This window comes from Crocuta crocuta, unplaced genomic scaffold (assembly GCF_008692635.1).
Source record: "Crocuta crocuta isolate KB4526 unplaced genomic scaffold, BGI_CrCroc_1.0 scaffold159, whole genome shotgun sequence".
NCBI classification, from domain to species: domain Eukaryota; kingdom Metazoa; phylum Chordata; class Mammalia; order Carnivora; family Hyaenidae; genus Crocuta; species Crocuta crocuta.
The window spans coordinates 1,597,155-1,614,174 of record NW_027533263.1 but is presented as its reverse complement, the minus strand read 5'-3'; the positions used below and the strand labels follow the sequence as shown (position 1 = coordinate 1,614,174).

General features: G+C 34.4%; 1 protein-coding gene across 2 annotated transcripts in view; it reads left to right on the top strand.

The window, feature by feature from the left end:
* Positions 1 to 8,173, top strand: part of CATSPERT (catsper channel auxiliary subunit tau) — a 134,678-nt gene extending 126,505 nt beyond the window's left edge. For both annotated transcript variants that reach the window (XM_077747631.1, XM_077747632.1), the window contains 2 exons: positions 932 to 4,441; positions 7,695 to 8,173. In XM_077747631.1, the coding sequence (XP_077603757.1) occupies positions 932 to 4,441; positions 7,695 to 8,042 (3,858 nt within the window). In that variant the 3' untranslated portion in view covers positions 8,043 to 8,173. The remainder of the gene's footprint in view (positions 1 to 931; positions 4,442 to 7,694) is intronic.
* Positions 8,174 to 17,020: the final 8,847 nt, after the last annotated feature.

The following is a 17,020-nucleotide window of genomic DNA, read 5'->3' as shown; positions in this document are numbered from 1 at the left end:
TCTCAGAGAAACCCAGGGGATTCTTATACTATTACCTGGATATCAACTAACTTTTGAAAAACAGTTATAATAAATTGTATCCATTACAATGAAGCTTGAACTAATAAGTTGATATAAACTAAAACAAATACTAGGCTGATTATTTCACATTTTACCTTTTTCAGCTGGATAATGCATAAGTCATATTAACAAACACAAGAATATGTTTCATAAAATTGGAATAAGAGCGATTTCAAAGTCTATTTCATGATAAACTACTTGATTCCCAGAGCTACAAAACTGCCCATGGATATTACACTGGAATTTCACTGTAATCCAGAATGTTTTTTGTAGTGCTCTCTCTTAACCATTTGTGAGGCATATATGATATTCATCAAAAAGCAAAACTCTGCTGTGACATGCTAAGGCGTGGGTGGAATTCATCATCACTGTTGAAATTCTCAGACTTAAAAGCAGATGACATATGCTCCCAAGTTAGTCATTATAAAATATTTATGATACTTTTAATGGGATATCTACTACTTGCTTTGCATTACAAAAATGGTCTATATTGCTACTAAAATGGTAAGTATTTCTATGGATAGGACTTAGATCCTGATGTTAGCCATTGTCTAAATAAGCGCAGCTACTCTGGAAATTAAGTTTTTTAAAAAAGCTATGTATGAATGCTATTTATATATTTTAAAAGATTCTAGGTAGCAGAAAAAGTTCTTGGATACAAAATAGTATCAGAATTATGAATTTTAAAATTTTGCATTAAAATTTGCATCATTCCGATTTCAAATATTTAAAATAAAGTTTTCTCTTTGTAGAAGGTAGGTGGATATGTAGATACTTTGACAGATTGAGCAAAGAAAATTTAACTAGAAAATTTATTATAAGTTCAAATAAGTACTATAGAATTTCTTACCTTTTGTTTTTAATATTACAGTTCCAGAAATTCAACTTTAAGAATGGTTTTGATCCTTTTCTAAGAAATATAAACAACAAAATGTCAGTCAGAAAAAAGAAAGACCAAGATATGTCCAGATGTAGAGACGTTTTAAGTGCAGAGGTTATAGAGCATGAAGACCAAGATCCTCCTTACCCAACATATTCAAAAACTGCAAGACCTACTGATAAAACCTGGCTACGTGATCCTGGTAACACCACAGTAAAGACTTTAGACACTAAGACTAAGTTAGCCCATGATCCTGATTTCATCACAATAAAGACTTTAGACACTAAGGGTAATTTTGCCCATGATCCCAGTATGACCACAATAAAGACTTTAGATACTAAGAATAAGTTAAAAGAAAGACTACCAAATGTATCTCTACCAAACTTTGAAGGGGAATCGTCAATGACTAGAAGTGTAAATGCATGTCGCCTCACGAAATCATTAAGTCTTACTTCCCACCTAGAAAATTTAAAACAATCAATGATGCTCAAGTCAATTTTAGGTAAAAATCTGCAAGACCTATCAGATAAATTATTTTCTAAACCAGAAGTTCCTATTGACACTGAAACAAGAAAGAAAAGTCTTAGTTCTCCACTTACACGTGTTCCTGATGAACCACCAACTAGTGTGGAAAACAGAGTATTTGAAAAACTTCAAGATTTAAATAGCTTGCTTTCAGACAAAGACATTGTAATTTCAAAGTCTCTTTTAAGACAAATAATTAAAGATATTTCTGCAGATTCACTTTCAGAAGGTGAACCAAGAAATTCTCCAGAGGTAAAAGGGGAACTTGTCTCTGAAAAACACTTGGAGTCTGGTGAGATTGATTTTCCAATTAAAACAAATAATTTCAAAAAGAAAAATTCCAAAATTGGAGTGTCTAGTCCTCAATCCAGTGTAAGCAGACTTGCACATGATTATGTTATAAAGCAAATATTCACTGCACCTATCTTCTCAGAGTTGGAAATAGGAGTGAAAGAATCGAGTGAGGTACCGATAAATTTGCAAAATCAATTACCCGCTGCTTGCGAGAGTTTATCTTCAAATATTCTACTTCACTATGAAGAAAATGATGAAATAGAATTCCCACAGGCCAAATCTGTTATAAGCCAGATAATACAAGCATTTCCTGTAGATAGTCTTTTAGAATCTGGGATAATCAAAGTGATAGAATTAAATAAAGAATATCAGAAGAGTTCCATGCTGAATACAGAGACAGCCTTTGCTGAAGAAGAGCCAAAGTATTCGACAGAGGATTATTCAGAAACCCAAAGCAAAACAGAACCTCTTTCAGATCAGAATATACTCATCATTCCCAAAGAAACTACTTCTTTTAATAGAATTGGATATGTGGATGAAGATGAAGGCCAAAACATATCCCCACAAGATTCACAATATCAGTCAACACCAGATAAAAAAACAGATATGCTAAATAACAGTCAGAGGTTTGATAGAAAAGAAAATGATCTAGATTCTACTTTAGAAAATTTAAGTAACTCATTAATGGGTAAACTTAATGATTCAGATGTAATAATGTTAAAATCCTTTTTAAAACATATGTTTAGTATTTTCTTCAAATATAATCAATCTGAAAGTAGACAACCAGAAAAAGAATTAGAAAGGCTAATCCAGCATCCTTTTCCAAATAATATAGAAGACCTTGAAGAAATCAAAGAGAATTCTGATAAAGCAGATAAATTAGACAGAAAGCCTATTTTGAGTCCAAAGTTGCGTGTATTTCTAGAAGAACTCTCAGAGTCAGAAATAAAAAATTTAAAATCTGAACTAAGTAAACATATCCAACATTACCTTGTAGAAAGACTTTCAGAATCTGGACACATCACTAAAGAAGACTTACCAAAAATCTATCATAATCTGTATTTGATGAATGAGAAAGTAGAACCAAAAGGGCAGAATATTTTTCTGGAAAAATATTCAGAAACTGTGAAAGAAATTGTGTCTTTTGTAAATAATTTTAATCATCATTTCATAGATAAGCATTTGGAAATAAAGCTAAGATCTTTTTTAAATGAAATTCTCCAAAACTATTTCCTAAAAAACCTTTCAGAAAGCAGTTTATTTAAAGAGACAGCATCTGAGGCTATACTCTCAAACATGTCTTCTCTAAGATCTAGAAGTGACTCAGTATCTTTTCATGAGTTAGGACAAGACATTTCAAGGGGGAGTTTTGGTGAAAGACTTGACATAAACATGAAATATCCTTTAAATAAATCACTACAAAACTATCTTAAAGCTTTATCAGAAAATGAACTATTTAATCTAAAAGCTGATTTAAGCAAACACCTCCAGAGTCTTTTTATAGAAAAACTTTCAAAATCAGGACTAGTCACAGAAAGGCAATTAGAGGGGATCAACCAGCATATAAATTTGATCAATACTAGATCCATACCATTAAAATCTATAACGCCAGATTTATCTTTTAGAAAAGAAAATGAGTTTATGGAGGAGAACTCAGAAAAGCAAAATAAATATTTAAAAATTGTTCAAGAAACCACTTTACAAAAAGTTCCTGAGGATATAATTACAGAAACAGAACTGACCAAAAAGAAAGAAAAGGATTATTTTTCCTTACAGAACATTAAGGAAAATCCATCAATAATTGAGGAACAGAAAGGACACTCTCCTAAAGAAGAAGCCAAAATACTGAGATTAATTAAAGTACAACCTTCTTTCAACAAAAATACCCAAGCAGTTCTATTAAATAAGTCATCAGAAAGACTTACAGATATAGTACTTAAGAAACAAAGGAAAGAACATGGTTTTATGCAGCTTTCTCAAGCAGAAAATTGTGATTTTAAAACAGAAGTTCAAGACCCACATAGTTGGAGTGGTAAATCAAAAACAATTCAGTCAAATGCTTGCTTTGAAAGGACACTAAAAATGAAGTCCCTTGAAAAAACGGAGCATAATAACATCTATAAATTGATGGCACAAGAAAAACTTGAAACAGTACAATCACCATATCTAAGAATACCTAATTGCAAAATGCCAAATGAAAATGAAGAATATCTATACAGATACACTTTTCCTTCTAGGCAGACTGACACTTTTACTCATTTCAATTTAGAGGCTGGGGAGAAATCAAACTTAGAAGAGCTGTATTTTCAGAGATTGAAAGGAAATAATAACAATAATAAAAAACATTTAGTAACATTTGCACAATACAAAAAAATACAGACTCTTTCTCTAAAGACAAATGAAATTTGCAATGAAAAATGTTCCAAGTTCCCTGAATTACAGTCATTTAAATATCAAATTGTGGAAGCTGAGAAAAACTCAAAACCATTTCTCTTCCCAGAAGTATTAAAGAGAGAAAATCTAAAGCCCAAGATCCGAAAAGAAAGAGACCATGTCAACAAACAAAAGAAGTCATTTAGCAAAATAGTTAGGATACTACCAACCACACTGCCCACTGCAAGAATTCTAAGGAAATCTGTTCCAAGGACATTGCTTCATTGGACTGCAAGAAGAACTATACATGTAATACTGTTTTTCTAAGTCTACTACTTTTGTATTTGGTAAAATTTGTAAATCTATTTTAGGGCATATATATCTCTATGCAAGTGTGTGTATAACCTTCATAGATAACCCCCAAGATATATAGACCTTCAAATTAAAAAAAAAAATTCTTCTGACAATCAGATTTTACCTTACCCAATTCAAAATGCAGTCACAAAATCAGGGGACTGCTAACACACTTAGTGCCTTTGTATAAAATAGATAAACGGTACTCCCTCTGGAGCATGAATTAGAAAAAGGCACCCTTTCCTCTGGGAAGACTGTAGACTGAGCACCTAGAGCCAAAGCACAGAGCTCTGTCTATGGAAAACTGGCTGGATTTCAGCCATGACTCACCCCTCAGCCAGGGGCTGCTGTACAGGCACAACCTATAAAATTATTGGCAGTGGCTGTATTTTGTATTCATGCATATGTAGGTATATATTTTTCAGATTGCTGAATTATCTTGGTTTCAGTAAACAAAGATATTATGTGCCAGTTATTGTGATAAGCATTAGGGATATGCAAAATATACAATCTATTGGATTATGAGTGGAAAAATTTTAACTTCTACTCTCTTCTATCACCACTGCTCCTCTGCTTATGTGCTGAGAAATTTGAGAATTCAAATCTATTCATAATATTAACATAAAACAATTAGGAAGGTAAAACTGCTACCAGAGTTTATATAAACCATTCTGAAGCAAAGTTAAAATCTAGGGATAGAAGGGACTTATTTTAATTTTCTGGACTGCTGCTCTTCTCTGTTAATATATATAGACAGGCATGACACACAATTGGGAGAACCCCTAAATCCCAAAATGATATTGCATAGATAATTTGATGTGCATAATCCTTTGAATGAGAAAATAGATCTAATTTATAATAGTTGCTTTGAATTTGCTTTCCATAGTAAAGCAAATATTTAGCTTTAGTACATAGTAAAATTGGTAGCTGAAATATATTATCAATTTAACTTCTACTCCACTTTGGATTTCTCTTTTCTATCTAAATTTGGTAATTTAGCATTGAGTGAGTGTGTGTGTGCACACGTGTGTGTACCTACTAGAAAAAGGAAGTTGAAGATGGGTCCATAATTTGGTGAAAGTAAAGACTTTCTGAAGTTCCTTTAGACAAATGGAATCTTTAATATCACTTTTCCTAACAAAAGAAGAAATTGTGGTGGGTTTTTTTTATCATATGAGATCATACAGGATCTCAGAAACTTTACCCTAAGAGTAGGCAAGAGAGGTAGAGTTACCTTTACTTTCCTCTGTTTAACGAAGAGTACCTAAACTTTTCTCTCTAGTGAAGTTGACAACAGAGAATTGAGTGATAGGAGGGCATTTTTTCAGGTCATCAGAAAGACTTGTTCATCTGATTCTTTTCTAAAATCTGAGAATCTCTCAAAGGAATCAAAATGGAAGACAGAGAAATTGAGTTTTAGGAGCATCCAGAAAAATAACCAATTGTGTGGGTGACCAGGCCCTTCCCCTGTCATTCTAGTGATCTAGTGGTCAGTAGATCTAGTGATCTAATCTGTGAAGCAAGAATGATATATTAGTCACCAAAATAGCAGAAATTCCTCAATAATGTGGCTTACCTAATTGCTCCACTTACATAACAGAGAAGAGAAAGAATGTTTCCTTGCTGTCTTCAAACCCAGACAGAATTGTAGATAGAATTTGTCTTTACACTCTTTATACCTCCTTTTTTGTAAATCTTTTTTTTACTGCCTCAATTCTCTCAGTCCTGCACAACCTCTTCTCACCCTCCAGTTCTATTAATTCACTCCCACATTCTCTCCAAATCAGAATATTTTATTCCTTTGGTGTGGCTATCTCTGCAAAGTGTTAAGGGACAAGATGCTCAAACCGTGGAGGAATCTAGTTTATACTGGATTAGGAATGACTAATAGCTCCATACACTGTTAGGGATAATTGTAGGTTATTACATGTTTATTATAAAATGTAGTCAAGTATATAAAATTGAAAAAAGAGAAAATGAAAACAAAGCCCATAATCCTACCACCTTAACCATCATTTTAAAAACTAACTTTGTTGTATATTCTTCCAGTTATTTTCCTAAAAGTTTTACTTGTTAACTCTCGGAATGTACATAATATTTTTTACTTTAATATAAACAGTATGACTATGTCCTTAAATGCCAGGCTCTGTATGTGTGTGTGAAAGTATATTAAAGATGTTTATTACCTTTTTTAAAAAGAATGAAACTCTAGATGATATGAAGTATGAGTTTATGACTTACATTTGGGATTGGGGAATATGTTTTGGAGAAGAATTATAGGCTGACTGGCTTTGTATAGGAGTCTGAACCCTAAGGACAGCTCTCCTAATTTTTTCTGATTTTCAGCGTCATATTTTCAATTCATTTTAAAGTAACAAATCTGGGGTACCTGGGTGGCTTAGGTAAGAATCTAACTCTTGATTTTGGTTCAGATCATGATCCCTGGGTCATGAGATCAAGCCCCGCATGGGGTTCTGTGCTGAGCATACTGAGTGTGGAGTCTGTGTAAGGTTCTCTCTATCCCTCTGCCCCTCCCCACTTGCATGCATGTGCTCTCTTTCTCTCTTTCTAAAAAAAAAAATGAAAAAGAAAAACAGATCCTTTGAAATAAGACTTATTTAAAAAATGTTTTTAAACATTTATTCATTTTTTTTTTATATATCTTCTCCTATCCCATAGGTTGTCTTTTAGTTTGACTATTTTCTTTTTTTTTTTTAATAGTTTATTGTCAAATTAGTTTCCACATAACACTCAGTGCTCATCCCCACAAGTGTCCTCCTCCATGCCCATCCCACCCTCCCCCCACATCCATTTTTAAGAGACAGAAACAGAGCACGAGTGGGAGAGGGCAGAGAAGGAGGGAGACACAGAAACTGAAGCAGCATTCAGGCTCTAAGCTGTCAGCCCAGAGTGCAATGTGGGGCTCAACCCACAATCTGTGAGATCATGACCTGAGCTCAAGTTTGGAGACAGCCAACTGAGCCACCCAGGCGTCCCCAAGGCTTATTTTTTTAAGTATGGTTTCTATGGTAGTATCTAATAGGAGGCATTGGGTGTAGGATCTGAATTTGGGGACTGCCTATAAAATACTTGATGCTCTCATTCTTTGTCTTTAACTGTTGATATTACAAACTCTAGTTCTTATAAATTTAAAATGTACTTTTCAGAAAACTAACTCACCAACTTGATCTTTTATTTTAATATTTAGGATTGTTCGGATAGATTTGAGGATATACCTGTGAGCTCACTTAAGCATGTTGAACAAGCAAAATCAAGAGCAAGGCTTTTAGGAAAGAGCCCAGATGATAGCCATAATCAGTTAAAACACTTTGCAAGACCAAATACTGCTCCAGAGGTTAACAAACGACGAGAAAGCCACAATGGAAAACTGACAAGTTCTCGAATGGTTTCAGCAGGCTTAGTTCATATAAATGATGCAATCCCAGATTATGAAATCCATAGAATGCGGCAAAAAAAGAAATTAAAAGAAAATATTGAAAAGTGTTCGCTCATTTGTGATATTATCCAAATGTTAAAAATTCAGAATGATATGTAAAGCCAACAATCAGAATATCATTTCTCCAGTTAACAAAATGGTTTGGAGATCTGTCCTTTTGTGTGATAGAAGTCAGCAACCAAATTTCATCTTGTTAGAACCATTGTTTTAATTAAAGTGAAAAACAAGCACTTTTGATGTAAATGTGTTTTTGTTTATGTACCTAAGAGAACAGACCAAAAAATACATCTTTTGTTCTTATTTGTTAAGTTTTATTTCCCAGCTTTTCTCCCTTGTCACTATATAACAGTATCACCAGTTGATAGTTCTCTGATTTCCCAAATCTTTGTTATTCTCTAAATTATTTCTGTCCACCCAATTTTCAGAGTCTTTATTTACAGTTATTTATGTTTAGCCTTTTGTTATTAATATACTCTTATTTTTCAACTCTAATTATATTTTCAGATTCAACAGTATGTATATATCTGGGCTTACAAAATATCTATTTTAATATCATCTGATATTAAACTGCTTATTTATTTTTATGGTTACACTATAAATAAAGATAATAACAGATCTAATACTAATTCCTGAGGCACCTCCTAACTTACTTACCTTTTAAACTTAAAAAACTGTGTTAGGGCCTCTTTAATAGCATAAAACTTAGGAAACCACATAAAACTATAGAAACTGCATAAAATTAGCAAAACTGACACTGGATTCAAATCAGAAACTTGGGAAAATTGGTTCTGTTCTTTTTTTTAAATTCAAATATAATTAACATATAGTGTTCAACAATTTTTTTTTATTACTCATTGCTCATCTAGGCAAGTGTACTCTTTTGAGTAGGTTTTAATGTTTATTTTTGAGAGAGTGAGAGAGATAGAGCATGAATGTGGGAGGGGCAGAGAGAGGGAGGGAGACAAAGAATCTGAAGCAGGCTCTAGGCTCCAAGCTATCTGCACAGAGCCTGATACAGGGCTTAAATCCACGAACCGTGAGAACATGACCTGAAGTGAAGTTGGACCCTTAACCGACTGAGCCACGCAGATGTTCCAAAGGCAAGTGTACTCTTAATCCCCTTCACCAATTTCACCCATCCCCTCACACCCTCCCCTCTGGTAATCTTCAGTTCTTAAGAGTCTGTTTTTTGTTGTTGTTTCACTCTTTTTTGTAGCTCATTTGTTTTTTAAATACTAAATAAGTGAAATCATATGGTATTTTTCTCTGACTGACTCATTTTCCTTAGCATTATACCCTCTAGATCTATTTGTGTTGTTGCAAATGATAAAATTTCATTCTTTTTTATGGCTGAGTAATATTCCAGCAGGGTGTGTATGTATCATATTTTCTCTACCCATTTGCCTATCAGTGCATACTTGAGTTGCTTCCATATCTTGGCTATGGTAAATAATGCAAGAAACATAGGGGTGCATATATCTTGTCAAATTAGTATTTTTATATTCTTTATGTAAACACCTAATAGTGGAATTATTGGATCATATAAGAATTCTATTTTTAATTTTTTGAAACCTCCAAACTGTTCTGCATAGTAGCTGCACTGGTTTGTATTCCCACCACCAGTGCAGCAGGGTTCATTTTCTCCACATCCTTACCAACACTTATTATTTTTTGTGTTTTTTGTGTTAGCCATTCTGAAAGATGTGATTTCTCTTGTGGTTTTGACTTGCAGTTTTCTGATGCCGAGTAATGTTGAGCATCTTTTCATGTGTCTGTTGGTTATGTGTATATCTTCTTTGGAAAAACGTCTATTCATCTCCTCTGCCCATTTTAAAATTTGATTATTTGTTTCATGATTTGGGGTTGAGTTGTATAAATTCTTTCCATAGTTTGGATACTAATGCTTTATCAGATCTGTCATCGTAAATATCTTCTCACATTCAGTAGGTTTTGCTTTTGCTTTGTTGGTGGTTTCTATTGCATGCAAAAGCTTTTTATTTTGGTGTAGTCCCAATAGTTTAATTTTGCTTTTGTTTCCTTAGCTATAGGAGACATACTAGAAAAAAGTTTCTATGGCTGTTATCAAAGAAATTACTGCCTATGTTTTCTTCCAGGAATTTTGTGGTTTCAGGTCTTACATTTACGTATTTAACCTATATTGAGTTTTTGTATACGGTATAAAACAGTGGTCCAGTTTCATTCTTTTGCATGTAGTTGTCCAGTCTTCCCAACCCCATTTGTTGAAGAGACTGCCTGCCTTTCTCCCATTGGATATTCTTACCTCCTTTGTTATAGATGAATTGATCTTAAAAGTGTGGGTTTATTTCTGGGCCTTCTAGTCTGTTCTGCTGATCTATGTGCTTATTTTTGTGCCAGTACCATACTGTTTTGATTATTACCTTGAAATCTAGGATTGTGATACCTCCAGTTTTGTCTTTGTTTTTCAAGATTGCTTCGGCTATTCAAGGTCTTTTTTGGTTCCATACAGATTTTAGGATTATTTGTTCTAGTTTTGTTAAAAATGCTGTTGGTATTTTGATAGGGATTGCATTAAATCTGAAGATAGCATTGGTTATTGGGTAGTATGGACATTTTAACAATATTGGTTCCAGTATCATCTTCAATTATTTTCATCAATGTGTAACCTTTCACCTCCTTGGTTAAGTTTATATCCAGGTATTCTTTTTGGTGTAATTATAAATGGGATAGCTTTCTTAATTTCTCTTTCTGTTACTTTGTTATTAGTGTATAGAAATGCAACTGATTTCTGATATTAATATTGTATCCTGTGACTTTATTGATTTCACTTATCAGTTCTGGTAGTTTTTTGGTGGAATCTTTACCATTTTCTATATATAGTATCATGTCATCTGCAAATAGTGGTTTGACTTCTTTACTGATTTAGATGCCTTTTATTTCTTTTTGTTGTCTGATTGCTGTGGCTAGGACTATTAGTACTCTGTTGAATAAAAGTGGTGAGTGTGGACATCCTTATCTAGTTCCTGAATTTAGAGGAAAAGTTCTCAGCATTTCACCATTGAGTATGATGTTAGTTATGGTTTTTTTCATATATGGCCTTTATTATGTTGAAATGTTTCTCTAATTTGTTAATGGTTTTTATCATGAATGGATGTTGTACTTTATCAAATGCTTTTTCTGCATGCTTGATCATATGGTTTTTATCCTTTTTCTTGTTAATTTGATGTGTGGTGTTGATTGATTTGCAAATATTGAACCACTCTTGCATCCCAGAAATAAATCCCACTTTATTGTGGTGGATGATTATTTAAATGTATTATTGGATTCCATTTGTTAATATTTTGTTAAGAATTTTTACATCTGTGTTCATCAGAGAAATTGGCCTGTTTTAGGTTTTTTGTTTTTTTTTTTTTCCATACTCTCTATCTGGTTTTGGTATCAGGGTAATACTGACTTCCTGGAATAAATTTGGAAGCTTTCTTTCCTCTTCTAATTTTGGAATAATTTGAAAAGAATAGGTATTAGCTCTTCTTTAAATGTTTGGTAGAATTCCCCTGCGAAGCCACCTGGTCCTGGACTTCCATTTGTTGAAAGTTTTTTGATTAGTGAATCAATATCATTGCTAGTAATTGCTGTTTTCAAATTTTCTATTTTTTCCCTGGTTCTGTTTGGAAGTTTATATTGTTCTAGGACTTTATTTATTTCTTCTAGGTTGTCCAATTTGTTGGCATATACTTTTTCACAATATTCTCTTATAATCCTTTGTATTTCTGTGTTGTTACTTCTCCTCTTTCATTTTTAGTTTTGAGTTCTCTCTTTCTCTGCCTCTTTATTTTGATGAGTCTGGCTAAAGGTTTATCAGTTTTGTTGACATTTCAAAGAACCAGCTCCTGGTTTCATTAATTTGTTTTTTAGTTCTGATTTCATTTATTTCTCTTCTAATCTTCATTATTTCCTTCCATTGGCTTTGAGTTTTGTTCATTCTTCTTTTTCTAGGTCCTTTAGGTGTAGGGATAGGTTGCTTGACATTTTTCTTACTTCTTGAGGTAGGCCTGTATTACTATTATCTTCCCTCTTAGAACAGCTTTCGCTGCATCCCAAAGATTTTGGACCATTGTGTTTTCATTTTCATTTGTCTCCATGTATATTTTGATTTCCTCTTTGATTTCTTTGTTAACTCATTCATTGCTTAGTAGCATGTTAATTAATGTCCACGTATTTGTATTCTTTCCAGACTTTTTCTTCTGGTGATTTCTAGTTTCATAACATTGTGGTCAGAAAGATGTATGATATGATTTCAATCTTTTCAAATATGTTGAGACTGAGGCCTAATGTGATCTATTCTGGAGAATGTTCCATGTGCACTTGCAAAGGTTGTTTTAGGATAAAATGTTCTGAATATATCTGTTAGCTGCCATCTGGTTCAATGTGTCATTAAAAGTTACTGTTTCCTGTTGACTTTCTGTGTGGATGATACCTCCATTGCTTAAGTAGGATGTTTAGATCCCTTACTATTGTTCTGTGACTACACATTTCTTCTTTTATGTTCCTTAATAGTTGCTTGATGTATGTAAATCATACATATGTACTTAACTGCCATTTTGTTACTTGTTTTAGGGTTGTTTTTGTAGTTTTCTGTTACTTCTCTTGCTCCCTTCTTTTGTGGTTTGATGGCTTTTTTTTGTGATATGCTTAGATTCTTTTCTGTTCATTTTGTTTATCCATTATAGATTTTTGATTTGTGTTTACCATTAGGTTTATATATAATATCCTAAGCATATACCAATCTATATTAGGTTGATGGTCACTTTGAATCGATACTAAAAGCACTAAATGCTTACTAGCCCCCATGCAAGTTTTATGTATATGGTATCATACATTATATCCTTTTATTTTGTGAATCCCTTGACTGATTTTTATGGATGAAACTGGTATTACTGCTTTTGTGTTTTAACCTCTGTGTTTTTTTTTACATTTACATTCCAGTTTAGTCAACATACAGTATTATATTCATTCCAGGTGTACACTATAGGGATTCAACAATTTCATATATTACTGTGTTCATCAAGATCAGTACGCTTAATCCCCTTCACCTGTTTGTCTCCCCATGACCACCACCTGCCTGCCCTCTGGTATCCATCTGTTCTCTATAGTTAAGATTCTGGAGGAGGAAGGCAAGATGGCAGAGAAGAAGGAGCTCTGCACATTTCACTCGCCCCCATCTCTCAAACAGAGAAGGCCTGAAGCCATAGGACACTGAACCGCAGGAGTCTGGGAGGAAAAGAGGCAAAGTCCACTAAGAAGACAACCTCATAGGTGTGGGAATGCAAACTGGGGAAGATAAAAACAGGCCGGGCTGGAGACACTGAGGGTGGGGAGGGAACTCCCTTCGTGGGGAGCCTTGGAAAGTGGAGGGGAAAAGAAAGAGCAGCTGAAACTGCTCATAGCACTGTTCCTGGAGAAGAGAAAAACCTTAGCTCGGGATGGAGAATGATCCTGTTTCTAGCTGTGGTGCTGATTTTGGGCTGGGTGTCCTGGTCCCAGGCAGTGCCAGGAGAAACTGCTCCGCTTCTCTCCCAGCTCGATCCTGGCTGGGAAGCATCCCCGCCTGCGGGATTACTTTTTGGACAGTATCAATAAAGCATGCAGACTAAGACCTGGAAACACAGCGGGGCTTGGGACATGGAACATGGCCCACCTTGGCTACGCCCGCAGCACAGGGAGATCAGACCCAAAAGAGTGATTTGCAACACTTGGTTGGAGAAGGGACTGGGACGCCGCCATTTTCCTCCCCACAACCACTAAGGTAGGACCTCAGGGAGCTGCCCATGGGACAGAAGAGGAGGCTAAGACCTGCCTACACCAAACCACGCCCATCCCCGTTAAAGAGCTGCTTTTTTTTTTTAAACTGGAGCCCAGGGCAAGACCAACATGGATGCACTGCCATGATTAATTCTAGATCAATTCTTTCTATTCAGATATATTTTCCCTTGTCTCATTGGTATAGTTAAGATTCTGTTATTTAGTCTCTTTTTCCTGCTTTGTTTCTTAAATGCCACATATGAGGGAAATCATATGGTGTTTGTCTTTCTCTGACTGATTTATTTTGCTTAGCATTGTATTCTCTGGCTCCATCCATGTTATTGCAAATGGCAAGATTTCATTCTTTTTTATGAATGAACACTGTTTAATTATATATATGTACCTTATCTTTTTTTTATCTATTCATCTATCAATGGGCATGTAAGCTGTTTCCATAATTTGGCTATTATAAATAATGCTGGAATACACACAGGAGTGCATCTATCCCTGTGAATTAGTGTTTTTGTTTTCTTTGGGTAAATACCCAGTATTGAGATTACTTGATCATAAGGTAGTTCTATTTTTAATTTTTTGAGGAATCTCCATACTGTCTCCCAAAGTGGCTGCAGCAGTTTGCATTCTCACCAACATTGCACAAGTGTTCCTATTTCTCCCTGTCCTTGCCAGCACTTATTTCTTGTGCTTTTGATTTTAGCCATTCTGATGGGTGTGAGGTGATATTCTACTATGGTTTTGATTTGCATTTCCCTGATGATAAGTGATGTTGAACATCTTTTCATGTATCTTTTGGCCCTCTGTATGTCTTCCTTGGAGAAATGTCTATTCATATCTTCTACCCATTTTTAATTGTATTGTTTGGTGTTGGGGTGTTGTGTTGTATCAGTTCTTTATATATTTTAGATACTTACTCTTTATTGGATATGTCATTTGCAAATATCTTCTCCCATTCAGTATGTTGTCTTTTAGGGATTTTTTTGTTTTGTTTTGTTTTTTTACATTGCTTTGCAGAAGATTTTTATTTTGGTGTAGTCCAAATAGTTTATTTTTGCTTTTATTTTCCTTGCCTCAGGAGAATATCTAGAAAGATGCTATTACTGCAATGTGAGGGAGATCACTGCCTGTGCTCCCTTCTAAAATTTTTATGTTTTCAAGTCTCACATTTAGGTGTTTAATCCAATCTGAGTTTGTTTTTGTGTGTATGGTGTCAGAAAATGGTCCAGTTTCACTCCTTTGCATGTAGCTGTTCAGTTTTCCCAATACCATTTGTCATAGAGACAGTCATTTTCCCATTGTTTATTCTTGCCCCCTTTGTCAAAGACTAATTAACCATATAATCATGTGTTTATTTATGGACTCTCTATTGTGTTCCATTCATCTATGTGTTTATTTTTATGTCAGTATCATACTGTTTTTGATTATTACAGCTTTGTAGTAAGACTTGAAGTTTGGAATTATGATACCATCAGTTGCTTTTTTTTTTCTTCAAGATTTTGTTGGCTATTTTGAGTCTTTGGTGGTTCCATACAAATTTGAAGACTGTTCTATCTCTGTGAAAAATGCTGGTAGTATTTTGATAGGGATTTTATTACATCTGTATATTGCTGTGGGCAGCATGGACATTATAACAATATTTGTTCTTTCAGTCTATGAATATGTTTTTCCACTGTGGGGAGTAGTAGAGAAAGACAGAGACAGAATCTGAAGCAGGCTCCAGGCTCTAAGCTGTCAGCAAAGAGACTGATGTAGGGCTCGAACTCACAAGCTGTGAAATCATGACCTCAGCTGATGTTGGATGCTTAACTGAACCACACAGGTGCCCCTCTTGCTCTCTTCTTTAACGATAATAAGTTGGCTTTTTTAAAGTGATATACTTGGATTTTTCTTTTTATTTTTGTGTATCTGTTGCTCATTTATTTGTGGTTACCATTAGGCTTGTTAATAACATTTTCTGCATATAGCAGTCTATATTAAGCAGATGGTTGCTTGACTTTGAACCCATTCTTTACTCCTCTCCTCCCCACATTTTAGTATATGGTATCATGCTTCCTTTTATTTTGTGAGTCCCTTCACTGATTTTTACAAATATACTTATTTTTACTGCCTTTTTGCTTCCGTCTTTTCTTACTTATGGTCTTTCCTTTCCACCCAAAAGGGTCTCCTTTAATATTTCTTGCAGGGCTAGTTTAGTGATCATGAACTCTTTTTATATTCTGAATGATAGTCTTGCTGGATTAAGTATTCTTGGCTGCAGACTTTTCCTCTTTCAGACCTTTGAATATATCATGCCACTCCCTCTGGCCTGCAAAGTTTTTGTTGAAAAGACCACTGATAGCTGTATGGGGTTTTCTTTATAGGTAACTGTTTTCTTCTGCTTTTAAAACTCTTTATCATCACCTTTTGCCATTTTAATTACTGTATCTTTTGGTGTGGACGTCTTTGGGTTGATTTTGTTGGGTGGGGGAGGTGTCTGTGTCTCCTGGAGCTGAATTTCTGTTTCCTTCTCCAAAATGGGTAAGTTTTCAGGTATTATTTCTTCAAATAAACTTTCTGCCCCCTTTTCTTTTTCTTCTCCCTCTGGGATCCCTATAATGCCAATGTTATTACGCTTGAGGGAGTCACTGAGTTCGCTAAGTTTGTTGATATGTTACATATTTTTTTTATCTGCTCAGCTTGATTTCTTTCCATTATTCTGTCCTCCAGGTCACTCACTTGTTCTTCTACTTCTTTTAGCCTGTTATTCCATCTAGTGTATTTTTAATTTCAATTATTGTGCTCTTCATCTCTGTTTTTTAATCTATGTGTTAAGTGTCTCATTGCTCTCCTCCACTCTTCTCAAGTACCATGAGTATCTTTATGATCATTACTTTAAATTCTCTATGAGGCATATTATTTATATCTGTTTTGCTTAGGTCTCTTGCTATGATTTTGTCCTCTACTATTTAATTTGGGACTATTCCTCTGTCTCCTCACTTTGCCTAACTCTTTGTGGTTTTGTGTTCATTTTTGTTTCTTAAATTTCACATATGAGTGATATCATATATTTGTCTTTCTCTGACTTATTTCACTAAGTGAAATACACTCTAGTTCCATCCATGTTGTTGCAAGTGGCAAGATTTCATTCTTTTTAATTGCTGAGTAATATTCCACTATAGACATATACATCTTCTTTATTCATTCATCAGTTGATGGACATTTTGGCTCTTTCCATATTTGGGCTATTATTGACAATGCCACTAATAAACATTGGGGTGCATGTGCTCTCTTTGAATCAGCAT